The sequence below is a fragment of the Chamaea fasciata genome, unplaced genomic scaffold, assembly GCF_029207755.1.
Source record: "Chamaea fasciata isolate MVZ Bird 193981 ecotype frontalis unplaced genomic scaffold, bChaFas1.0.hap1 SCAF_7, whole genome shotgun sequence".
Classification (NCBI taxonomy): domain Eukaryota; kingdom Metazoa; phylum Chordata; class Aves; order Passeriformes; family Sylviidae; genus Chamaea; species Chamaea fasciata.
The window spans coordinates 2,884,839-2,911,734 of record NW_027094092.1 but is presented as its reverse complement, the minus strand read 5'-3'; the positions used below and the strand labels follow the sequence as shown (position 1 = coordinate 2,911,734).

Below are 26,896 nucleotides of genomic sequence, written 5' to 3'. Positions count from 1 at the left end.
TTTGCAGGAATTAGGTATGCAACAGAAGTGCAAAAAACATTTTCATGTTTTATTTGCTGCAAGTGGAACAAGGATGTGCTTCAATGTAATGGCTGTCTAGAATCCAAACACATATTTCAGCTTCTGCTTTTGCAGGCAAGTCATAAATTCGGCTTGTAATAAGTACTCACAGCTGCTCACAACTCCTTCCTTTGGTTGTTCGGTTTGGTTTTGAGGTTCCTTGTGATTCCATTCACTGTTGGGGGAAAAAGCAGGATGGATTCAACTGCAGTAAGGATTTACTTAATGTGCAAATGCACATGGGTAAGTCTACAATGATGACTGCTGAAGGAATGATCTTTAGGGATATGAAAGCAGCAAAGTTCTTGTTAACTGAAAATATTGGTTTTATACTTGGAGAGCAGCAACTCATTTCAGTTGGGCTTCTCAAGAAACATTCATTGGTGGAGCATGTGCCAGGCAAGAGCTCAACTAGATTGGGAAAAAGCTTCATTGGTCATTGTGGAATAGCTTGTGTCTGATCAATTCTATTCATACTTACATGCAATTGCATCATCTTGACCTGGATCAAACATATTCTTAAAGTTTTTATCCAAGAATGTGAGTTATACTGCAGCAGCACTTTGCATCTAACAAGCGAGCCAGTGTAATTTGTACAGTAATTTGTAATATTTCCATTTTTTTAGAAAAGCTGTCCTTTTCAAGAATGTTCTGATGACCTCCTGAGCGCCTTTTCAATTGGAATTATCATGCTTTTGTATAACGTGCAGTAGTATTTTATTGTGTATGAGATGGTATAAAATCACTCATTCTTCTCTGAGAGCTGCCACCAAAATTGGGTTTTGATTGAGAGTGAATAACTGTGAGACAGGGATAAAAGGTCAATTGATGCGGTCCTGAAATAATTTAGACAACCTTTTTGAGAGATAAGTAGGCAGTTTTATTTCTTTATTTTACTGATGCAGGAAAAAGGCAGACAGAATAAGTACAGTTGGTGACCAAAACGGAATTGTTGATCAGGGATTTCTTGGTGCTCAGCTTACACACATTAAATTGTATTCAGCAGAAGTAGAAACTCTGCAGTCAGCTTAAGCCTCCACTGGATCCCACACTTCCCACTGCTTCCTGTTAATTAAAACCCAGCAAATGTGCACATTGTGTTTGGTTACACAGATTCTACGAAGCGTTAAAAAACTTGAAGCATATTAATTGCTTTAAATTTAAAACTCGTTACCCACTGCCCTGTTGACCAGCTGAAGAGCGTTTCTCAGCACTCCACTGGGCCAGTGCCACTTCATTCTGTCATGGAAACACAGAAATGTTTGTTGGCTTAGCTAAAAATGTTTGGGAATTCTGGCTGCATCCTTGGGTGAGGTAGCAAGGATGCCTGCTCAATAAAACGGATCTGGCCCAATTAAAGATATTGCCTCTCTTTTTTTTAGAATGCAAAGGACAATTTTTTTTTTTTGTCAAAATACTTGTTTAATCTTATGTTTACTGCCAGGAAATTTTAATCTTTTTTAATAGTTTAATTGGGAAAAGTGCATGTTTGTTTGTTTGTGTGTTGTTAGGACCAGGATTCTGAAAAGACCCTTCAGAGCTGAATCTTGCTATAAATTGATAAATACAGCTTCTTTTCTCAAAATGATGAGGTTTTTTAATTCATTGCCTGAATGTTGACACAATGTTGTGTGGATTGTGGGCTTCATGAAATGAAACAGGACCACCGAGCATTTTGAAGAGAAATTTTGCAATATCAGAGCATTACCTGTTTCCAGATAAAACTTAACAGTTTCTGATGAAATTTCTTTGAGCTCTGATGAACAGAAGGCTTAAAGTACAATCCATGAAACACATATGCAGTGAGAAAGCTATTTTGACATGACACTTTTGAGTAAAATCCTTGGAACACCAGTTCCAAATCTGCCTTTCTGGCTTTTGACTTTTACCATTTAAACTTTTCTGTTAACCATCAATCAATCAATCAATCAATCTAAAAAGCAAAAACCCCTGTAGCTTGGACTAAATAATGGATTCTCAATCATCTGAAATGATGAATATTTTATTATTTTCAGTTCATTAATATTTACAGGAAGCTCCAGTAACCAGGATCCACAAAAAAAAAAGGTTATTTGAAGCTGTGCTCCAAAAGGTCTGAATTCGCTTTACCCAGAACTGACTTATTCTTCTGTCTTTATTTTTTGAGCTTTTGGTCTTCAATTCAGTGACAGTCTGCATGTTCTAAATAAACTCACTGAAGAAGTGCTGAGCTAAGCAGGGATAATTAAAAATGTTCCACTCAAAGAAAACACGAATTGACAAAACGCATGTGAAAGATATTGGCCATGCACTTCCTTATCTTTTCCCATTCTTCTCTTTACTCTTCCCTAGATCATAGATGAAGAAGAAACCCAGTTCATGAGCAATTGTCCCGTTGCTGTGACTGAGAGCACGCCTAGAAGAAGGACACGCATCCAGGTGTTTTGGACAGCTCCTCCTACTGGGACAGGATGTGTGATCCTGAAGTAAGTGTTTTCAGGCATATTAAAGTAAAATTCAGTTAACAAGTCGAATATTTATTGGAACCAATGGAGTTTGTAAGTCTTTTTTCTCCTTGGACACATTTGACCAAGCTTAGTTCTACTTGCACAGTGAAACCTTAGCAATTTGAAGCCTAAATAGTCAGAAGGAACTCCAAGCCTTCAATAACCATTGAGTCAGCAACCTTGAACTTGCTAACCTTTAGTTTCACATTAAAAAAATCTAAAAATTCTTAGTTTTTAAGATCAAAATTGCATCTCTCTGATAGATAAAAAACATGCTCTTAGTTGAGATGAATGATAGGAGTGTTCTGAAAAGTTATGATTGTCTAAACAGATCTTTATCAGAAGAACCAGATCTATTTGTTTAGAGGTGAATCCTTTCATTTTAGACCTAGAGATCATTTGCTGATATTTTACCATTATTGCACACTCTTGTGTGGAATCATGCTTTTCAAGCGGTAAATAAAGATAACTCTATGTATGTTCACTTTGCTTTAGGGTCGCTCACTGGTCTGTAGAACTAAAGAGTACCAGAGAAAAATTGTCCTGTCTCTTAAGACTTTGTTTGCTGTATTTAATTGGACAGATTGGTCAAATATTCATGGACAATTGGGATTTCTTTGCTTGCTTTGAATTCATGTCTGGGAGAAGCCCTAAAAATTGCTGAGATGTGCCCTGCAGCAAACCAAAGTATTTCAAAGAGGCTTTTCAGTGCTGGGGATTGTGAGTTTTAGGCTTTTAAGGAAGGGCTATCACAAACGTTGTGCTGGAGGTACTTCAGGCCTATCCAGGAAAATGCGTTATTAGAATTGCAATTGATTTCTGGACAGCCTGTGAAATTGCCACCAGCAAAAATGGTCTGTGGCTGCTTTCCTCTCACCCTGTGCTTCACTTTTCCTCTTGCTGATGGGTATGAGGCAGACAGTCCCTTCTCCACATCTCTGAGGGTTATTTAGTCTCAACTCTGGCTCTGGAACAGTCTCAAATCTTTGGCACTGTGCTTCTACTTGCTGCTCCTTAGTTTCAGTAAAATAATTTTAAGAATCACCTGGTTTAATGTGAACTAAAGCAGCTCAAGAATACATTTACAGTCTTTACAGTACACTCAGACAAGTGTACATCAGCCTGCAATAAAACCCGTTGCAAGTTTTGTTACGTTTATAGATGGGATATTTCAAGAGATTCTTTGGCAATCCAGAAGATTCTTTGAGTGTTGCTGAGCTTTTTATCAGTAAAAGCTCCTCAGTCTTCCCCCCAGGACTGAACCCCTCTTAGCTGCATAGCCAGTATAGCTTGAGGCACTTGCTATTTAACTTAATTAATAATAAGGTGATGATGTTTCATATGGCTTTTTAAAGAGACAGGATTTAAACTTTAATCCAGTAATGATATTCAACAACACAAGTTTATGGATTTTTTTTTCATTACTGTCCTAACTAAAATTACCATTACCAAAAAAAAAACCAACAAAAGAAAAAAAAAAAAAAAACAAAAAAAACAAACCAACCCCAACCCCCCCTAAGGTATAGCATAGACTTTTCTCACTGAAACTTAAACATCTGTAGTTGAAGCTGTTTCAGGGGCCTGTCTGGGTCTTTTCAGAGAAGGAGTGCAGTAAAGTACCACCAACTGCAGGATCTTGACAAGTGTTTCTTCTCTCTGCTTGCTGCTAGTCAGGTCATGCTGGGTGTTCAACACTGATTTTTTTTCTGTGAAGTACTCGAATTCTTGCAGAAGAGAGCCTACAAAATGTAACGGTCAGAACTGCAGTTCTGATGTTCTGCACATGAAAGTATGAAATTGCCACTGTCTCAAAGAGTGTGCAGAGTGAACCAGTGGCTTACAACCTTCTCAGGCTCCTGGATGTGCCAGCAAAACACTGAAGTGCCAACAAAGAGCTAGATGAGCTGACTGGCACCAGTTTCCACAACACATTTGGGAAAACAAAAGAGCAGCTTGGAAGTGCAGGCTCCAGGAAAAGGAAAAATGTTGGCGTTATGACCACCTATTTACAGTGTGCTGTGGGTGTCTTTGGTGTGTTCGTGCTGCTGAAAAGTGAAAGGGAGTTGTTAAGTACCTTTCAGGAGCAATTATATGAGCAATAGAAGCTTCCTCCCAATGAATGCTTTGTTGACCTCAGAAGGTAAGGAACAGCTCCATGCCCAGGGCTGTTTAAAGAAAGAATGGCCATTATTAAGAGTTGCTGATGCCAGAAATTAACCTCATAATGTGGCATTTGTTTGTGCTGCAGTGCAGCCCTCCATGGCCCCATGCACAGCAATCCCTTCTGGCATTAACAACATTTACATTTTCTCTTTTGCATGTAAAGATTTGATGGCATGTGAATTAGAGTTTGTGGTCAGCCTTCTTCACAAAGCTTCTTTATGGTCTGCTCCCGTAGGATAGAATGGAAATTTTGGAAATAATCAGGAAATAATTATTGGAACATCAGCATTGGAAAAAAATTATTTCATAATTATTCTAGGTGATAAAAGCAAAAGTCTAAAAGCAGGTATTTTTTTTTAAGACTTAAGTCCAAACTCATCATGGAAAAATTTTGAAACCTTGAACTTTAAGGGATACAAACCCTCTGTATTTTTTTTTCTTCTGTATGTGATGGGAGTGCAAATATTTTTTTTAATTGTCAATACATATCTGATTCAATCCTTGCAGACTATGATAACTTTTTTTAGAATTTCCAACACAGAATGGCAGCATTTTGGAGCCTGTTTTGGATCATGAGGATTTACTTTTTCCCTATGCCCTGATTTACTGACTTCAATATATTGAAAAGTTAAATGTAATCACAAGTTAAATGTAACTGATCCATGAAAACTTATTACAGTTTAAGTGCCAAATAACGTAATTTTTTTTCTAGTGGTATGACTAAGTAGGGAGTCTTCCAGGAAGCTTTTCCTGAACTAGTGGTGAGGTTTGGCAGCAATTTTTTTCTGCACTTTGCGAAGTCTGGTAGCTTTGGTAGAAAGCCTTCCTCAGATTTGGGTAGGAGCCTTCCCAGAGGTTTCTTGGCATAGTGCATGCGATCAGTGTGGCTGTGACAAGCACAAAATAACACAGAGAAATGGGAATCTGTAGCTGTAGGGTTCAGCAAGGGATCCTAAATCATTTGACATGTGCACGCCTGTGTGTAGTGCTAGATTTCCTTGTGACTGCAAAATACAAAGTTTAAGGGAAAAAACATGTTTGAATTTGACTTATTGTCACTACCTTGTTTCTAAAACACCTCTTTCCGCATGAAGAGCTAGAATTGTGAGGTTAAAAAAGAAGAAAATGGATTAACATATGATGTACTGTAATTGTTTAGTTGAGAATAAATCATGCATTTTCTTCATTCCCAACAAGAGATGACAGTGAAATACCCTAAAGGTTTGAATCCTTCTGGACTCTCCTGAACCTGCCAGCACTAAATTTGCTTCTGGAATGCAAACAATTGCTGAGGCTCCATTCATCCACATGTTTAGACCTGTACTTGAGTCTCACTGAAGACATAAGATAAAAGACTTTGATTTTACACACTGCTTGGAAGACCCTCAAGCTTCAAGCCCTCTTTCCTATTTGTCTATTTGGACCTTCCAAGTTGTCATGCTTTGCACAGTCTGCTTGTTTCCATGTTCATAGTGCAGCTTTTCATGTTCTTTCTCTCCCTATTTTCTTTCCCTTGGTTCTCGTGCTTGATGGCACATCAACACGTCGCACGTCAAGGTGGGCGGGCCAGGTCATTCCTTCATCTTCTGATAAAAGTTTCTGTTTTAAACTTCACTTGCTAGGTTTCTGAGCTCTTCAGAATGCATTCGCTTTCTGGGATCTTTCAAAGCCTACTGTTAAAACTTTCTTGAGAAAAGTTTGTGTTTGTTTTTGCACTGTGCGGTTATGCAGAAAATAATTACATAGACAATAGAGTTGTGGCAGAGCCTGGTAGTGTTTGCATCATCACATGGAAGTAGAGAAATTTTCAGGGTTTTAAACCCTGTCTTGGTCAACCTGTTTTAACATTTTTTTAAGTGAGTGAAAACTGTTTTAAGAAACACCTTTTTTTTTTTTCTACATATAAACTTTTATGTTTGGTTTAGCATATTCTACTTTTCATAAAAAGTAGAACAGTACACATGCTTTTTTGTTTGTTTGTTTTGTTTGTTTTGTTTGTTTCATTTTTTTTTTTTTTTTTTTTTTTTTGTAATCTGACAGCTAATATTCAGAGGCTGTGCTTAACTTTATAAAAAAAACCTGCAAGTAATGGATATTTATCTTGTTAAACAAGGAAAGTCTAAAGTATGGATTTCAAATAGTGATTTGTCCCATTGACCAAAACCAGGGCAATAAGTATTTATTAACAGATTCTTAGCAGTGATGGAAAATCACCTCTTTTAGGTAGCTTTGAGCCCCAGGTTTCTAGATGCAGCCGGTTTGTCGTGTTCCTCAAGACAGTGTCTCAGCTGAGTGTGGTGCTGAGCAGGTTAAAGGTCTGACGCAGGCAATTGGTGGGAAATACAGAACAAACAGTTTTCTGCAAGTCCTTTAGAATTCTGTGATAGAATACAAGAGTGAAGAAAATGTTGTCAAGTTCTTAGCTGGTCACATATTAAAATTTCATGGTAGGGAGAATCTTGTTAATATCCAAATTGAGTAACTCTGTCAGATGGTGTAGATCTCATGAAGAGTCAAGTACTGTGAGATGGTAATTATCTTCTCCTCCTTTAGCATTTGCTACTTTTCACTGAGGCTGAGATTAATTATGAAATTCAGTAAATGACGGCCACATGCAGATAAAGTTATATTCAATTTACTATTTAGAGAAGAAACTGTAGTTGGCTCTTGAATTAATTGACTTCTCAGACAACTCATGTGACTTGTATGGTAAATGTAGCAAAAGTTCCTGCAGACAAGTTATTTATTTCTGCTATACATATTGTGCTTAAACAACCAACAAATTAAAATCTGCTATCTGTAAATACTGTTCATTAGTACTTGCAGAAATGCATTGTGTTCATCGTAGTGACTCTGCTGTTTGTTTCTGGAAACACGTTCTGAGCCATCTCTAGGGAAATGTTTTATAGTTCTTGAGGAAAAGTGTGGAGCTTCTTGTTTTCCTGAATGTGTAATTATCATCATGATTTTAATTACACTGGCTGTTGTTTGCATATAATCAGAGAGCAGTGGAATTTTAAAGAATTGAAGCCTTCTAAATAAAAACTATGGCATATTTAGTGTGTATCAAGAAAAATCTTTTAGATAGATGAGCTACTGGAGCAAAGCTGTCCTATCTACAAGGACAAATTCCGTTCCAGTCCATGGGTCCAGGCCTTGAATATAAGACTCAGTTTCCAACCTCTCTGTGGATTCTGACAGTCCTTTTCCTCTCAAGCTTCAAAACTCTGAGGGTGAATGAACTCCAGTTTTTGAACATTTACCTTTTGTTTTCTTGTAACTTCAAGCATTCTGTCATTTCTGACCGCTTGGCCTGTCACTCCGAGTGAACACTGTGTTGTAGGAGAGACTCAAAGAAGAACCACATGTCACAAAACCTCAGGAGTTCGTAACTATGTTTACATCCTGAAAGTGTCTTGGTGGGCAGCCAGGTCTCTTCTCTACACTCAAAGCTCATGATGAGATCCCTGGTTCAGAAACAGAGCACGAGGCACCTGGATAACAAGGCCCGAAATTCACAATGGCTTTGTGGTGTGTAGATTAATACGTGACCAAGTCATTAACACTGTGTTAAGGGAAATGTTTATGAGGTGCTCAGAATGAAAGTGTAGTTCAGAATTAGCCTCTCTCACTAAAACTGTTGGTATTATGATTCTCAGAAAACCAATATTGTGTAAATTTGCCTCTAACAGAAAGAATTTCAGTTGCCAGACTGCTTTACATGGGTGGAAGCTGCAGTGCTTCTGAAACTGTTGCCAGTCATGTAAAAACAACATCTGATAGCCGATTTCAGAGTTGAACTCAGGAAAACAACAAAGAACAAAGAATAATGTACAGTTTCAGTCAAAAATTTTGTTTGCTACTTTTCATTTTTGTCCTTAATCCCTCATCAGTACCAATGAGCTGGCACAGGGAAGAGAAGCTGGACATGGTTTGAATTTATTCAGGTTACTTGGCGAAGGTGATGAAGTTCTCTAAGTAGACTCTTTGCTCCTCTCTGATGTTTTCACCGCTAAAACATTTCTTTTCCTTGGCTCTACTGACCCCAATACATACAATTTTTCTTGATTTTTTGGGATACTTACCTGATTAAAATACAGCTCAAGTCTTTCTCCGTATGCTTAATTGGGTGTTTATGTAACTGCTTTAAGTAGAACGTATTCTTTCAATCAAGCATCCTGTTTGCTACAAAAGATGTGAAATGATGATCTTACATGATCTTTTAGGATTCCTGAATACTTTCGGGTTGTAATTCTTGAAGGAGATTGATGGATTTTCACTTTTTGAAAAATCACACTGTTTATTTTTAGGCAGATGAGTACAAATGGCACATGGTTGATGAGCTATGAGAAATTCACTGTAAAGTTATGTCTCTAAATTTTCCAAGTATAAAAACTAACAACGCAGAAACCCTGTTTGTTTGAATCAGATATTAAATTTGTTATTCTGTCCTTTCCATTCATCCTCCCAGATTGTCCAGACACTTCATGTCAACGGTTTTACCTGTTTATTAGAATACTAATAGTGGAGCAATTGAGCAGAGTTGTAAAGCATTTACTGGCAGCTTTCCATTATGAGTAAATATAACAGCCGAGGAAAAAGAGAGAACAACCTGCCCTCCTTGCCTAGCAAGAGCTCTGTTAGTGAAACAACAGGAGATAACAGTGTTCATGTTAGAAATAACTTTATTCTTTTTCCTAGTAGAATCAGGGAGTCTTCTGCATGCAGAGAAATTTTTATAATACCTGTACTACAATTTCTTAAAAAATCAAAATCTTTATCTTCCAGCTAACTTCCACATAACAGCATCTTCTGAACTTCATTTTTGAGAGAGATAGTAGCAGTACAGCTTGATAATTCTTAGCTCTAAATAGAATGTTTTATGCAGACACTTTAGGTATTTCTACACAATTTAAATAGCAAACTAAGATATCTCTGTGCATGCTTACAGTCCAGAGGACAAATGAAACTTTTGGTAGAAAATGTGCACTTTTCCATATGAGATCCTTTTGATGTACCTTCATTTTGCCCCGTTCTTCACTTTTAGGAGATGTAACAGAAATGTGCCCAGCTTTAAATAGCCAGGGGCATAGATTGGCAATGAATAAATTTGGGTCCATTGCTCTCCTTCAATGCTGGGTTATTATGTACAGCTCAAATAATTTTTCAATTTTTTTTCTGTTTTCTCAAGAGCAGCTAGAGGCCAGTGACTCTTTATAAACCACTGCAGGATAGAAAAGCTTGTATTGCTGTCCTGGTTCCTTAAAAATAAATTAAAAATTTCTTCATCCAGCAATTTCTTTTTAAAAAACAAATAGGACCAAAATTTAAACTTTTCAATGAAGCTGTCTTAGATCCCTATATTTTATCTCATAGGGGAAACACCTACAGGGAATTTACTTGTGTTAGGAAGAAAGAGAAACCTACATTTTTATATAGCTTCTATATTTATATCAGCTCTACTATTAGGTGTAAGAATGCATATTTTATCTCAACATATATGGTAACTGCCCCCTGGATCTACTGACACATCTACATTTAAAACCAAAAGCCATCTCACTTTCATTTTCCCACAGGTTTAATATTGTTCCTTTAACTTCACAGTGGGAGCGTGTCAATTGGAAAGTGTTATAAATGGATTTTCTTATAATTTTGTGTTCTTCTAGATAATCTATTTTATGGTTCCATAATTAATGTAATCCTATAAAATCTCGTTAGGTTCATTCATATGGTGTTTTGTTTGTAAAGATGTAGTGTGAGCAAAACAGCTTAATGGTTTTGCTACTCAAGGATGGGTTTATTCCTTGAGGAGAGCAAAGCAATAGAAAAACAATGAATAAAACAGAGTAAGCAGAAGGGTGGTGGTCTTTCTGTGGCAACAGGGGGAATGTAGTTATGGCTTCATTATGAAAGAAAATATTTTAAAACTTTTTCTAACTCTACCTTGAAAATGCTTACAATAATTTCATATTTAAAAGAAAAAAAATCAGTGTTATGGCACATTTAGAGGTAAACTGAAGGCATGTGCGGTTATTTTCATTGGTCCTTATAATTTATTTTTTTTTTTTCCCACAAATGTATTTTTGTAAAACAAGCTGTTTTGCAAAAAGAAAAAGAAAAAAGATTGTGCATCAAAATGCAGTGGGGTAGGAATTCAGGCACTGGAAAAGTTCAACGTGCCTTATGACGAGACACTGATGTCAGTTACATTTTTGATCATCATCGTATATTCTCCAGACTTTGTGGGGAAATACTTAAATAAAAATTAATTAGTAAGGTTAACAGTGGACACAAGCACAGAACCAGTCAGAATTCAACTGTTTCTTAGTTTGGCATTTTACAAAACCACACGGGACATTTAACACTTTAATTTTTATTTCTTAACCATCACCCACGCTAAGTTCCTTGGTCCTTCCAAATTCTCAACACTGTTCTAAGGACAATCGTGTGTTTAAATTGTGCACTTCAAAAAGTCATGAGAAGTAGAAAATGAGGTGCAGTGCTTTCTAATGTTCCCACTTTCTGATTCCAGACTTGAAGATAACTAAGGAAGCCATAAAAAGTGATGTCAGGACATAAGTGAACTACCCAAGACCTTCCTGTCTGACTTTACTGTACGACAGTAGGGTGTACTATGATCAAGCTTCCCCTGCACCTGTGTATTTACAAATCTAAATAGATGTGTGGAAAATCAAGAAAATTTATTTTCAATAGTTTTCCTTATTGACAAAATTTGCATCAGAGAAAGATAAGTCCTCAATGAATTATTAATTCCATTTACATATCCTAGAGGAAAAGGCAAAAAAAGGATTTAAGACGCGTCAGGAGGGAAAGTTCTGTGAAGTGTCTTACACTGAAATCTGATTTTGTCTGACATTTTGCTCCGTGCAAGGGGGGAAATAAAACAGCAAACTGTGATTTCTTTCTGTCTGAGTCTCTAGGAGAGTCTGCATTTTCATGAATTTCAAACAGTGGGACGGAGGAAAAAAATCAGCTCTGTAATTTGGTTGTTGTTTGCTGTTTGTAATGAAAATCATTGTTAATTTAGGAGCCCGACAGCTGTAGGACATTCGCCATTCGGCAGCAGCTGTCGGTAGCACTCTGGTTTATTTTGCAAACAGATGTTTAATTTGACTTCAAGGCCATTGTCATTTTGTGAGGGGAAACAAAGAGAGAAAAGGAATAGAGATAATAATGATAGCCGTAATTTGATTTCCTTTCAAAACATACAGAGAGTCGCTATTGATGACATCAGAAGTGCTGTCATGTTTTTTTACTGAATGTTTGAAATCAGTGTTTTGTAACTGCCTGAAGTTATGCATGATAATTCGTGTTAAGGAATTGACTTGTGTCAGGAACTGAAGGCTTCATTTTAGTGAAATGTGATACCTTTTTAAAAGATGCATTTTATTCATTATTCAAGATGTCATACTATTTCTGCAGGTCACAGATAAAGAGATTTTGGTCTCTGTATTGAAACCAGCACTCCAGTGGGCCCAAATATGTTTTGCTTACTGTAGTATGGTGGTGTTCTCAGTGCACATCAGTGAATGTGAAGGGCAAATTGAGTACAGCAACGATGAAAGGAAGTAATTGGAAAGAAAAGTAGTGTAATGCAGTTAATTTTTAGTTTTAGTAACAAATGATTTTATCCAATATGTGCCTAGTGACTGAGACTTTAACAAAACCTGCTGTTATAACATTTTGGCAAGATCCTCCATCACTCAAAATGTCTATTGACCCAGATTAAAGAATGTAGATGAGCAGTGAATATTCTCAAACCTACAACACATCAGTAATTCCAAGACGTTCCAAAGTCTAATTTAAGTTTGTCATAAATGTGGCACAACTGGTCACTTTCTTCCTCATAATACAATCATTATTTCAAGATTGTATTCTGTGAGGGTATGTAAGTAGTCCTGCAGTTAAATGTAAGAAGCTACACTGCACGTATGGGGCAAAATTCTCCACAGAAAAAAATTTCTAGCAGGCTGATGTAAGTATTTGGTGAAGCGTCTGCATGCCCACAGAAACCTAGAGCAGCTCTGCAGAGCACATTTTGCAGTTACAATTTCATGCACAGCTCTATTATAGTATGAAAGGCAAATGGATGAATTAACGTGGTCCTGGATTCTGGCCACCCTTCCTTGGATTGAATAGCGTTTGAAGTCTCACATGAGTTTACATTTTACAGCTGGAGAGGCCCCAAGAGCGGCGTGTAATATCAGCGAGGGTCTCAGAACCTGAACACTGTATTTATCTTGATTCCTTGCTTCATGTGAAGCACCACAAAATCAATTCTGATTTGTTTCCTTAAAGGAGCAGCTATTTGTGTTATTGCAGTTCTTTAGAAATTCTGAAAAGCCACACAGAAAAGGAATTGTTCTTTGCATGGACTGGCTGTGGAATTGATTGTTGTTGTCATTCTCGTTACCTGGGTTGACAATTTTAAGGCTATTGTGAAAGGATTGAAACACTAAATTCAACCAATAACTGGGCGGGCCATTCCTTTTTTTTTTCCTTGCAGTAATTAGGTACCCACTTTTCCCATCTTTTCTACATCATTAGACATGTATTAAGGATCTTTGCTATCTGAACAGCAGCAGCCTGAATGCTTTTTTGCCCTGCTTTCCCGAAGAAATGGATTTGTTGCTCCATCAGTTCACTGCTCCAGCAGAATGCAGTTTGAAGTCTTGCAATGCACCAGAAAGCACATTTGATTTTTTTTTTTTAATGGTTTCTGGGTTTCATTTGCTGCAGAAAGGGCTGGGTTGCAGGCCTAGGGAGGGACTCAGCTCTCTGCTCGTTAGATGGATAATGAGCTTGATGCTCTCTCACTGCTGTGTGTGAAGCCCCATGATAACCTTAATATCAACCAACTCATTTAAGTTTTACAGATTACCTATCATAAGGTTTCTCGCCATAGATTTCTCTGAAAATGGAATGTATATTAGATTTATATACAGAGAAATAATTTTGTACTCTCATACGCTGCAACTGCTTGGCAACGGTGGCTGGGGTAGATGTATGATGATACAAAAAGCTCACATAAAAAATATGTTCCACATGCAAAGGTATTGAGGGACCACCATCTCAGGATTGCTCATAAAATAGTTGTCTTGCTCATCAGGTTTATTTTGGACAGCAAAATATTCATGAAAGGCATTTTTCTAATTTCTCTGAATTAATTGTGGCCAAAACATTGTCTTCAATATGGTGAAGAAACACAAATAGTTATCATTCTTTCTGCTTTTATAATAGCAATCTGTATTTATGCAACACAATTCTACTCATAAAATGCTAATTATGTTCAGGGAAGTAAGTGAAATAAAGCTAAACTGAACAGGAGGGAAATTTGACAGGTACTTGGATATGTGTTGTCTGCATTGTTTTTTTCAGTAAGCAACTTGGCTCAGTGACAATAAAGTTCTAAGTGCCGTCCTTATAATTTTCTGGTTTTCCAGTGGCCACTCACACCTCATAAGAAATTCAGGCTGCAGTTCCTGTTCTGATTAAGTGAAACTGAATCTGGTAATTGATTTCAGGAGAAGGTCAGTCAGGTGTCACTAGAGTGTCACCTAACAGAGGCGCAAGACTGTGGGACACATCTAGGTTTTCCAAACATCCTCCACATCAGTGCATCTGGTAATTTTATGTTTTTAGTTTTCAAAGCACGCAATTTTTTTTCTGTCTCTTTTTCAGTTTGAATGTTTGGTGGGAACAAATGACTCCCCGCTATAATAAACAAAGTCACGTAGTTAAACCTTATATTTTTACCTTACGTTTTGGTTTAGAAGATCAGGAAATTTGTTTTCCTCGTTGCTTCAGTTTCAAAGCCTAGACCGACATTTGGAAATGTTTAGATGGCACTGCTTGGCTGTCAGTCTCAAACCCGTAATGGATTCACCTATGTCCCAGACAGGTGCCTGAAGGGACACCCAGCTTTTCTCCACAAAGTCTGAGCAATGAAAGGCTCTATTTCCTCCTGCATCTCTAATCACACTTGGTGTATCTCAATTATGCACATTAAAACTTCTCCCTCTTGGAGTTTCTAATGAGGTTAGGAATCTAATTAACTGCACTTTTGTTCCAAATAAAACGAGGTAGGCCTGAATTCCAGTTCCTAGTCCATGCCTGCTTCTCAATATAAAGGGTGATTTATCATTCTAATCCCTGCCATTACTGCTTGCTACTGTTCACAATGCTCCTTTAATAGTCTTATTCATGTGCTCTCCTTGTCCTGATGATTGAGGGAGATACAGACTCTGGATCTGTTGCTTAATCCCTGCTCCTCTAAGCACAGTTGTAATCACTTCCTCTATGAAATGCTGACCTTTATCCGGATCAGCGAGACTTCAGGAACCCCACCGAGGCAAAAAGCTTCTTGAGACTGTAGGGTTTGTTTCCTCTGCCTGCTGCTGTATGTTGTTGTGTAGAAAATGCTTAAAATCACCGTGAAAAGGAATCACTATCTTCCAAGGGGTTTCATTAGCCCAGAGTGGTTTGGGGGTTAATGTTTATGGTTTAAATATGAGCACACCCACTGTCTGACAATCCACTGCTGCAGCAAAGAGATGTGCCGGGACTCTGTTCTTGCTCTTCCTGTGTGTGTCTTGGGCATTTATTGATCCATTTCCTAATCTGTTTCTGTGCCCTTCAACACTGCTATTTCCTTATCCCTGAAAGTGTTTTTCTGATTTTCACGTGTTTAGCAAGCCTTCTTCCTCCGTCATTTGCTTGCTCTGTTGTAGCCAAGGTGTAATCAGTGCCACTGGCTCTCAGCCATGAGAATTCTGTATGATTTTGGCCTTTTTAGGGCTGAAGTGGAAAAACTAAAGACCCTGATGTACAGGTTCCTTGCCATTGCATTCTCCAAAAACCTGTGTGTCGTGACATGTGAATTATAAAAGAAAGGCCTCATAAAATCAGGCCTGCTCTATTAAATTAATAGCCGGCCTGTCATCTCTTCTAAGTTTAGTTAAGCAATTTGAAAGCTCCCATGCCGAAACAGTCTTTGTATGAAAACTTGTTAGCATAACCACCTATTCCTGGGTTAAAAAAACAAATGCACCTGCAATAACAAGGGATTTTTCCCATGAAAATCAGTAAAGACAATATGTAAACTATGCAAAAACAGAGATATTTGAAAGACAAGTAAAATATCTTTTACTAACTAATAGAGTAATTGGCTAGCAAGCCATTAACCAATCAAAGTTACACATGAGGTCTATAAAAACTGTATAAAATGAGTTGTGAAAATAAAGAATTGGCTTTACCTTTCATAAAGACAATAGGGTCTCGGCTAACTTATCACAACGCCTGTGTACCGAAGTTTGACAACAATATTTGCTACAAATCCTTACCGCGAGGACTTCAGCAAGCAGAACAATTTTGGAGCTCGAGGCACTGCTCTAACACTGTTCTTAGCCACAAGCAGGCATTAAACAATGGGCAGGCTTGCTGAAAACAGCCCTAATAATGTGGCGGAATTTCATGGAATAATTCAATCTTTCTTTGATAATTACACGTTGCATGACCAGGGTGGTCTTTCAGCAATTTCTTAAACGCAGTTTGAATTCGCCTTCTTCCCAATATGCTGCCCTTTGAGGATGAGGGAAATGGAAAAGTTGCCAGTAACAACGCTGTTATTAGTCCTTTATTTTCCTTCCTGTCCCTGCAGTCCTGTCTTTCAGCGTGAACACCCAGTGTCTCCTGGCATTATGTGGCTGAATGTTCAGTAGGCTGTGCAGTCGCAGCTGTCAGGGAGAGCTCTCAGAAGAGCCCAGGTAGATGAGATCCAGTTGTTTCAGGCATTAATTCTTGACAGATGAGATCCGTGTCTTGGCTGCGCTAAAGAACTGACAAGTCTCTTCTGATGGCTCCAGTTCCACTCCTTAACCTCGAGTACTAAAGACACTGCATCAAAAACTTCCTCAGGGAAATCCATTAACAACAGTCAGGTCTCTTTTAAGAAGCAGTATTAAGAATTTTATTATGAAAATATCTTTGTTTCAGTGGGTGTTAATTTGTTCCATCAATTGTGGCGTTCACCTTCAGGCTCCTGTCAATTCAAATGAAGCGAAGATTTTTTTCAGATTTGAAAACATCAAATACTTTATTCCAGTCTAGATACCTGATACTGACTGTCCACTAATCAGTATTTTGATGAATGGGTGGACTTTGTTAGGATATTGCTTCTGACAAATAAATTCCTTTCTGTACAGGCAAATCATTTGCTCATTTAAACATAATTTCAATATATTGCTAGTTGAAAGCTTAAAAAAAATATTAGGAGAATGACAGCTCTGTTATTTTTGTTTTATCTTCAAATTCTTTTACTTCGTGCTTTATAAATATTAAAAATTTAGAACAATTTTTCTAAATTTTTGGGAATTTTTTTCTGGCTTCATGAAGTGGGCACTCATGGTCATGCTTAAATTCTAATTCTTTTGGGTTTGGTTTTTTTTTTTAATATATGAAAAAAGTGGTGATTCTTTTTTTTTACTGCCCCAACCTGGAGTGGGAGAAGATGATTCAAGTGGAGAGGGGAATATGAGTAGAATATAAAGATTATAAAAGCAATGCTGTAAAAGGGAAAATATGCTTTTACTGTGTCTCAGCTGTCCATGTGGCCTGTGCAATAACGGCAAAATTCTTCTCATTAAAAGGGGTTGAGCAGTGACCTCAAGTCAAGTAAGAACTTGGGGACAGGTGAAGGAACATACGTGAGGGTTTGAGATGTGGCCTTTGCCTGTGTGGTTGGTTTTCTTCCCCATCCTGCCATATCAGGTCACGCAGGCTGGCAAGAGAGGCATGGTTTGAACACCCAAAGAAATTAAGCGTTTAACTTCCCTCTGCAAGTGGCTGAGTGTTACACAGGTTGCAGAGACCTTAAGCGGAAATAAAATGCAGCTTGATAAAGGTTTTTCTTTGTTCTGCTTTATCTTTCATTTTGTTTTTAGGATTTGTTAATTAGCACACAAGTGCTTTGCATTGGTTCTTATCACAAGTCAGCTCAGTTATCAGATAATAGGACTTTGGGCTCACTAGCCTGAAAAAAACCCCTGTAGTCCCACCTTCGGTAGATTGTTGCCATCTAGTCTATAAAAGCACTACTTAGGATAACAAGATAAACCCATCCTCCAAACACTCAGTCCTATCCAATTTGTTCTGACTTGCCTTTGCAGTGTAATTTATAATGTTTAGCTCTGAAATTTAAAGAGATCGCTGCAAAAAGCGGGGACTATATTAGTGAAGATATAGCCTACGAACAGCAATGGGCTTTAAATGATGTTGGGTTTTTTTTTTTTTGTTTTAGTTCCTTTTGGGGTTTTTCTTGCAAGTAACAGGTGTAGTGTTGCTGTCAGAAATTATCGTGTCAGTACGGCTTTTATCCTGAAGATTTTAGTTTCATATTTGTGTCCTGTGGCCATTCAAGGAAAGAACAGAGAGAATTTCTGAGGAAAAAAAATAGAAGATAGCAGCACATATACCTGTGGTTTCCCCCAGAGCTTTTTGTTGTATTGTATTCATATATTGAATGTGATGGCCAAATTAGTACTGAGGTCAGCGAGCCCCCACGTAGGTGTGTGGTGGCATGCCCAAGTGTGACATGAAGGACACCAAAAGGTTTTGGAAACAAGAGGAAATTGGTAAGAAAAGCTTTAGAGCCCTTTGCTCTTGCTGTGTTGTTTCTCTGGATTGTATTTTCTGACAGTACATGTGAAATGTTGAAAAAATAAAACTAAACAGGGATAATCCGGTGCGTATTTATGTACTGAAGCTTTTAGAAGTGAACGTGTTTTATTGGTTTTCATGGGTTTAATCTATTGGAGAAAAGATCCTCATCCTGTGCAGGGATGTAAATGTGGAATTATGGCAACACCGGTAAACTTCACCTTAATATTACTGTTTTATCCAACATCAAATATCAAGTCTGGTTGGGTTGTTTAAACTGTGTTAAAAACACACTTAAAAACAAACTAAAGAACAAACCCCACGAAATGACAACAAAAATTTGCATCTTTCGTTTTAGCTTCTTAGTTATGCATTAAAAAAGAAACAGTTTTCTGCAAATTTTTAGAATGCTGGCCCTTGTCAGTGATGGCAACTGACAGATTCTGGTGTAGATGGAGCCTGTCATGGCTGAGACAGCACACTTTCCTAAATGAAAATTATTTTGAGGAATGTGGTTTTCAAATATACAATCAGTGTAAAAAAATTGCTGGACACCTATTGGCTGATGGGTTGTATAGGCTTTCAGAGGAGTTTTAGTTTCTATTTAATAAAAGTCTCCTAAATATTGGAAAAAGAAGTAGATATTGTTGGCAGACTTCTGGGAGGTTGTGCTTTCCCTGACCTTGTAAGTGCTTGTCAGAAACACAGGGCTGGCTTTTTTTAAAAGACAACATAGAAGAAAATAAAATGAGAACATCCTAAATAATTCATTAGACTGACCAAACCCAGTAGCATCAACAAAATTGCGGTAGATGTAAATTTGTGGTTTTCACATCACTTTCTAGTGATAAAGTAAATGGTATTTTTAGAAATTGTCTCTCAAAAAAAAACCACCCCAAAAACCCAAAAAAAGAAAACAAACTTAACATCCTGTTAATTGTTCTCAGTAGCTTTCTGGGTGGGGAAACAATTTATCATCCTGTAATTAAATCAGCAAGGCATGGAATAATTAAAGAAAATAATTTTGATAGCTAGAAGGGCAAGACAAGTTTAACTCACAGGTAATACAGAGCAGGAAAAGTGTCTTATCTGCAACTCTGTAGATTATTATTATTTCTCAATATCCAAGTAAAGCTTGGAGTATCCTCACCAGCTCTACAAAACCTGTTTTATTCAAACGTATCTCTAATATTTTACTTAATGGTTTTGATGTAAGCTTAAAAAATGTCATGGGAACAATTCTCACAAATCCTCTTCCTTACTTCTTTTGTCACATCACTACACCCACAGAGGTAATTTAAAATAAGAGTATTTCTGTTCATGCTAGGGTTTGACAAAAGGATGAGGAAAACAATCTAAAGCTGTTTCTATGGGGGAAAAAAAGAAAAAAAAAAGAAAAAAAAGAGAGAGAAAGAAAAAAAACCCAAACTGCTTCCTCTGTTTCTGGTATGAACTGGAGCATTCCCAAGGCTGGCCCGAATTTTTATGGTTTATGACATTTCCTGTTTCTTAATATCCCCAATGCCATTTCTGTGTCTTTGGCACAGCTTTTCACAGGAGGATGGTACAGTTGTTGTGGAACTGGGCTGCAGAGGGACTTTCTTATTCCATGGAAGCCTTCCCAGGCAGTTTTTTCCCACTGCCCTCAGATATGGTTGGACCAAACCAAGCCAGGACAGGGACATTCCAAAGGGGTATTGCCAAAGCAAATATTACAGAAGTAACCAGATATTCTTTCCTTTTCATGTGTGAACTAAAAGACAGAAATATTGGTACTTTTTGGACAATTCGTTTGTTTTGTTTTCTTAATTAAAGCAGACGCTTTCAGGTGTAGAAATGCCTTTACCTTACAGTTTTGCTACTTAGTTTGGTGATGGAAAAGCTTTAGCACAAATCGAGAAGCCTTGCCTTGCAGAAAATGGGAAGCAAACAGGGTTTTTTTAGTCAAATTTATTTCCTTCTTCCTTTATCTTTCATTTTTCTGATAGTCAGAGAGAAAAAAAGTCAACAAGAAAATCAAGAAATTGAAGATCCACTTATATATATATTAATATGGGAGGGAAAGCAATTGGATTTCTCCCTTCCCATTAAGCTCAGACAGCACTGGACGTTTGAAGTGCTGGGAAGGATTTAAGTAAATTAAACAGATGTGTACCTTGTGCAAATTCTTAAAAGCTTTCTTGCCTCTCTCTAGAAGTTCACCATTCCATTTTTAGCTGGTTTTTTGTAAGCCTTGAAGCCAAAGGAAAGAATCCTTAGTCCAAAGAGCAGAACTTTTATAGAAGAATAAAAATTATGTCCAAAAAAACCCCCCCAAAAACCCAGGGGAACAAGAGTAGCTGTAAGTGCTAGTAAATACACTGAGCAGATGTTTTGGTCTGTGTTCAGTCTAGAAGCTGATTATTAAAACAGTTAATATTTTAAAGTGATTTACTATTGAGCATTTGTAGAATTCTGTGCCTGCTTTGGATATTTATGCAGCCATGTAATGTGCCCGCCCTGGTGCATTTGGAATCAGTACAAAACCTCCCATTTAAATTATTGGCTCACCATATAGTTTCAAACACAGCTGAAGAGACAATGACTCAGAAAGCTGTGAAGCTTTTGTTATTAGAAAAGGAACTGTTCCCTTGACATTTTACAGTGACAAGCTAACTGCAGCAAAAAGAATAATACAAGTACACTTCAGGCTTCAAACAATCTTTCTCTATTTTCCTTCCTTCTAGAATAACTAGTAACAGCTTCTCAAATACCTGTAATACCTTCGTTACCTGCAGAACTGAGATCTTTATCAAACAACTGATTTTGTACTTGGTTGGATTGAGATAACAGAATAATTTCGTTTGGAAGGGACTTCTGGAAGTCATTTAGTCCGTTCTCCTGCTTGAAGTAGGTGTTGAACCTCAGCTTGGTTGTTCCCTCAGTAGTTTGCCAAGGCATGGATCTGATCAAGGTTTGAATACTTCCAGAGATGGATGTTGCACAAACTGTCTAAGCAGCCCATTCCAGGGCTAAATCTCTTTGACTATCCTCATGGTGAGAGAGGTTTTCCTTGCAAATGTATACTATTTCCTGTGCCCTCACTTTCCATCTCCTTGCATCCAAAAAGTCTTTAAATTTGGCTTTGGCTTTCAGTTTGAAGGCTGGAAACGCTAAGGAGCATGCCACTGTCAAAGGTTGGCCATTGGGCTCTTATTCTTCCTGGTAGTTGTCCCGGTAGTTATGCTTGTTCCATTTTTTTCCCCTTTATTTCTTCTTAGAAACCCTGAAAAAGGCTTCTCAGAAAGGACTAAGAGTTTTTTGCACCCTTTTCAGGTTGATGTAGCTTTAAGAGGTTTGCAAAAGCCAGTTATTCTCCTGGGTGCTTTGTAAGGTGGAAAGAAGGATTCCTTCCTCTCCTGCACTGGCCTTGCCTCTTGGCAAAGAAAGCACAGCAAACTTGCATCTCATTTTTGATAATTTTATGGCTGGGACGTTGTCAAAGGAAGGTTACATCACTGCAACAACACATCTAAGCATATACAGTCTTGCTTTTCTTCTCACCTGAGCTGTCACGAGTGAGGAATAGTTCTAGACAGATTAAGATAATTATTTTACTAATACTGGAGCAAGACAAGAACTTGGCCCTTGCTGTTTAGAGTGTTAAATACAAGTGATGGTACAAAATGTTGCTAGAAGAATGTGTGCTTGTACTGGTAAACAAGGAACAGCGCCAGCTCCCAAATCGTGTTGTCGTCAGGAGGCTCTCTATCCATAGATTGTCTTTGAATTTAACCAAAATCTGCTTTCTTATGGAAAGAAGATAAAGTTTACATGTGAAATAAATTTTTGTAGTTAAAGATGGTCAGAGAAGGTAGTTAAAGTTTATTTGGCACTAAATCTACCCAGCCCCCTCAGCTGAGGAACTGAGGCACTGAGGCTTAGAAATTTACATTTTGTTTGAACTATAAGCCTCAATAAAATATTCCAGATTTAATTAATTTTAGAGCAGCTTGTCTTTTGGAACCTGTGAATTGCTTTCAAAGACTTTACCTTATGCCAGCCTTTTTTCTAACTTCTGTTTTACGTGATATTTGCACTGAGTTTCTGTCATATATCAGAAGTACTTATCTCTTTAGAATGCCATGTAATTTCCTATGAACAGCTGCTCACTATAGCTATGCTATTTTTTGACTGAAATTGAACACAATTTCAGTATTTTAATCTAAGATTTGATTGAAATATTGAATGCTCAGTTGACTGTCGTGCATTTCAAGAGCACAGGTCCTCACCATTTGCCTATGACCACTTCTCTAGAGGTGAATATACTTCAGGCTTCCGTAAAATGTGATGAAATTGAGATGCAAGTTGAAATAAAATTATCTTATCTGTAACCCTATATTGTATTGCCAGTACAGGGAAGCATAACCATGTTTTAGCAGTCATTTTTCACTCATTTTCTTTTTTCTTTGAGAAATCAACGTATTTCAATTTGTTTTCCTCCCCTTTATAGAGCCAGTATTGTGCAGAAGCGCATAATTTATTTTCAAGATGAAGGCTCCCTCACCAAAAAAATTTGTGAACAAGGTAAGGTAAAGTAAAATATCTTTCTGACCTCCTCATCATGTTTCGCATTTTTCTCTTAACACATTGTCTCGAACTAAAATGTGGAGGTCTTGGACAGTTTCATCCAGGTTCAGATTTGGGATCTTCCATTCAGTTATGCTCTTCCTTATCACATATACTCCATTTCATACAATCCTCCTTGCCTCCCCCTAAATGTGATACTTGCAACTTTTTACCTGCTCTTCGTGTGATATCCATTGGTTTCCAGGACACTTTGTTATTGAATCCTTGGCTGTTTTATCCTTTCTCAAACCTAAATGTTACAGTTGGTTATTGCCGCCCACTGGAGAATTCATTTACTTTGTCTTTTCAGAAATTTCGAGCCTATTGTGTTTTGAGATCAGCTGAGGTTTGTCCTTATCAGATAACAACCAGAAACAAATCCCTTTTGAATCTGAAGATAACTGAAATATCAATGCCTTCTATTTGAAAATTGTGGATTTAAATCATTCCATCCACTTATAAATCTGGTACAGGTATTTCAGAGTTGTCATTTAGTCTAACAGTAGACTTAAAACTAAATTAAAAAGACTCAAAACCATGTTTAACTCGGATTTATTTCCTGGACTATTTATTATGGCAGCTTCACTGTCCTCACTGGTTTGGAGTTGCAGCCATTTCTAACAGGTACCTTGGTGCTTTTTCAGACTCAGCCTCGGAAGGTGTGACTGACAAACCAATTTTGGACTGTTGTGCCTGTGGTACTGCCAAATACAGGCTGACTTTTTATGGAAACTGGTCAGAAAAAACACATCCCAAAGATTTTCCACGTGAGTATCACTCTTTTCCTTGTGCCACACAGGGGCCCTGACAAGGGTTGGAGCTGGCTGTGTGACACAGCATCACTTATTTACAGCTCAGCAGTGTAAATTATGGCATATATGGAATCCTGCTGGCACTCAGCATTGAAAATCAGTGGATCTCTCTGCACTATACATTACCAGCACATTCTATTGATTTCCCTGACATTTTGAGCTATGGTGTGTTTGAGATTGTATTTGCAAGATATCTTTGTGGGGAGAAAGGTTCCTTTCTTTTTTTTCTGATTGAAAGCTTAGAATGGCTTATAATGTAGAGGTAGAAGAGGAGATTTTTAAGAAAAAAGACACAAAGGACAGGCATCACACTAATATTTTGGTTTTTCTGCCATGCCAATCTACCCAGTTCGTTTTACTTCAAAGCATTTTGAATTGTTTCAGTTAAGTTTGGTGAGTTTTGAATCTTGCTGCCCAAGGATATTAATTGTATATGTAGAAATAAGAATACTCTGTCTTCTTTGTCTTTGTTGGTTGAATACCCAGATAAAAAACACCTTCTGAACTTGGCCTGTCTGGGTTTTTAAGTGTCTGAACTACAGAATCAATATTTTTGTTGCAAGTTTGCTTTCTGCAGTTACCCAAGTATCTGTAAAAAAGCTGGAGTTGCAAAATTATGCATTTGGTCTGTCATTACTGACTCCACAGTCTGTGGGAAAAATGGCCAGGAAAGTATTTAAGAGTTTGAGTCACATTTGTAGGTCTTTAAACTTTGTTATGTTTTCTGTGGCTGATGTTTATTATAGAGGCTTTTTATGTTGATTGAAAAAAAAAAAATCTTATTGTCACAGTGTAAGAATATCCTCATATAACTCAAATATGGTTTGTATCAGCTCACAGTTTTAACAGCCTAAGCAATGTTGCTTGTGTTGAGTTTGAAGCACAGATTTGTTCAGATACTATTGTTCAGCAAAGTACAGGGGAGATAAAATAAGCAAAGCCAATAATTGCAGGAATGCTCTTTTAGGCTGTTGGATGATTTAAATATCTGCTGAATGTGAACTTTATGTGCGCTATTTGCATGGATTCAGCTGGTGGTTAGAAATAGGCCATGAGAAAAGACTGAAAGCTGTGAAGTTACTGCGGCTTGGTGATGCAATATTGGGGATAAGTGGCCTTCTCTTTCACATCCAAGTTGCTGAGCTCATGAAGGGTATGGCTGCACGATGGAAGATAAGCAAGTTGCAAGAGTTTGCCTGGTGTCTCTCTCCAGTTACAAAATGGTGAATTAAATCAGTATTTTACTTAAACTGAAAAAGTGAAAAGATACCCGTTTGATACTTACACGATTAATCCCAGAAATAACGGCTAAAAAGGTTTTGCATTAAAATTTCTGAAAGTTGAGGGAAAGATCTCATCCACATACAGTGATGCTAAAAATGAAACCTAATCATTGGCATTATTTTTAAAAACGTTGACCTTGTGCAGCAATTACCTTAAAAAAAAAAAAAGTTATTTATTGTGGACTGTGGTAAGTCACTAATTGTTTGCCAAGCCAGCACATAAAAAATTCTGCTCTATTCTTGTACCATCAATAAGGTTGGAGTAGAAAGCAGATCATAAACTTTTTATTTTACGTCTCTTCTTTATCTTCTGATTTGTTTTAAAAAACCCTGAAGAGCATACACTTTGTGCAAAACATTTATTTTCTCTGGGTATCAGCCATTTTTGACAACAGAAATCCATATGCTCTTCATCATGATATGATATGAGCACATCTATGAAATATTTCAGAGGATAAATTCTCGTGTTGTGAGGAAAAATCGTCTTGATTTTTCTCCAAAAATGCACATATAAGTGTATTGAGAAATTGAGAAACTACTCAAAGCTACAAGAATGAAGTGAAATTGCAGCATTGGAAAGCTGTCAGTGTTCTGCTTGCTGTCTTAAGACCTGGAGAGTGACACAGGATGCAAACCAGCTCTGGCCTCGTGCTGCTCAGATCATGTCATGCCGAGAAGTTTCTTTGATGGTTAGAGGACAAAGCTTAGGAAATACCAAGTTGTCTCTTTATTCTCGCAAGAAATGGACGATTCCAGGTGAGGAACGAAACATTGGAAAACGTAGCAGTTTGGTGAAAATTGGAGGGTGGGTGTGGTAGGACTTTGAACAGCTCCTTTGGGCAGGTAGTGGGGCCAGGAGCTTTCTCTGCAGAGCCTTTAGGGAGGGCTGCTTGGTGGAACAGGCTGTGCTCTGATTGCAGAGGCACCAGGTGTTCCTGTCCCAGGCCGGGCAGGGTGGGAAGGAGGGAGAGAAGCTTTGGAGCGCAGGGAACAACCCCTTATGCTTTCGACCCAAAACTCACAGGCCCTCAGGCTCCTCTCTGTGGTGACACATTTCTGCTCTGTAGGGACTGTTCTCTCTCAGACAGCTTCGGTGCCACTGGCTGTGCCTTGGGGTGAGCTGCTGTCCGTGCCTTTGGGACCGTCAGCCCCCTGTGCCAGGAGCAGAGGATGGGCAAAGCTGGAGTTCCCCTCACTGGGGCTGAGTGCCAGCATCTCTCTGGGCTCGGACATGGTGCCACTGTGTGTTTAAGGAACAACTGGTAGATCTTAGGTCGAGAAACCAGCTCCTGACGCTGCGGTCTCTTCAGCTATGGAGCAGGGAAGTTTTGGGTTTTTTTCCACACATAGGTCTCAATTACTGATTCACATTAGTCGATTCTGAAACATCAGGACGGCTGCAATTCAGAGCTCTAGAAGTGTATTTCGGTCCAAGTTTAGGACTAGGGAAGCTATGAGGGCTCTGTTGGCTGCTCTGCTAGGCCATCTCCCTCATCTATCTATTCTGCTTGCTACATTTTTCTAGCTTCTTTCCCCTGCTGTTGGTGTTCATTTTTTATTTCTAATCTATTTCCTACTCTCCCATGATTAGGTTCCTGCATCTGACTCTATACAATTCTCTGCACTGTCCTTTCCAATTTCATTGTTCCACCTCTCACATCTTAAATTTGCATTCCTTTTGTTTACTTCATTATTCATTTTTCATTCATTTATTCAGTTTGCAGCTGTTTTCTGCTGCTGCTCTCTACCTTTCACACCGCAAAGAAAAATGTTAAATATTGTCTCACTCCATCATTCTGACTCCCTC

At 37.9% G+C, this 26,896-nt stretch overlaps 1 protein-coding gene across 4 annotated transcripts in view; it reads left to right on the top strand.

Annotated features, from left to right (window-relative positions):
• Nucleotides 1-26,896, top strand: part of SPON1 (spondin 1) — a 255,809-nt gene that overhangs the window by 111,794 nt on the left and 117,119 nt on the right. For all 4 annotated transcript variants that reach the window (XM_066187222.1, XM_066187223.1, XM_066187225.1 and 1 more), the window contains 3 exons: nucleotides 2,392-2,525; nucleotides 22,879-22,952; nucleotides 23,639-23,761. In XM_066187222.1, coding sequence (XP_066043319.1) covers nucleotides 2,419-2,525; nucleotides 22,879-22,952; nucleotides 23,639-23,761 — 304 coding nt within the window. In that variant the 5' untranslated portion in view covers nucleotides 2,392-2,418. The remainder of the gene's footprint in view (nucleotides 1-2,391; nucleotides 2,526-22,878; nucleotides 22,953-23,638; nucleotides 23,762-26,896) is intronic.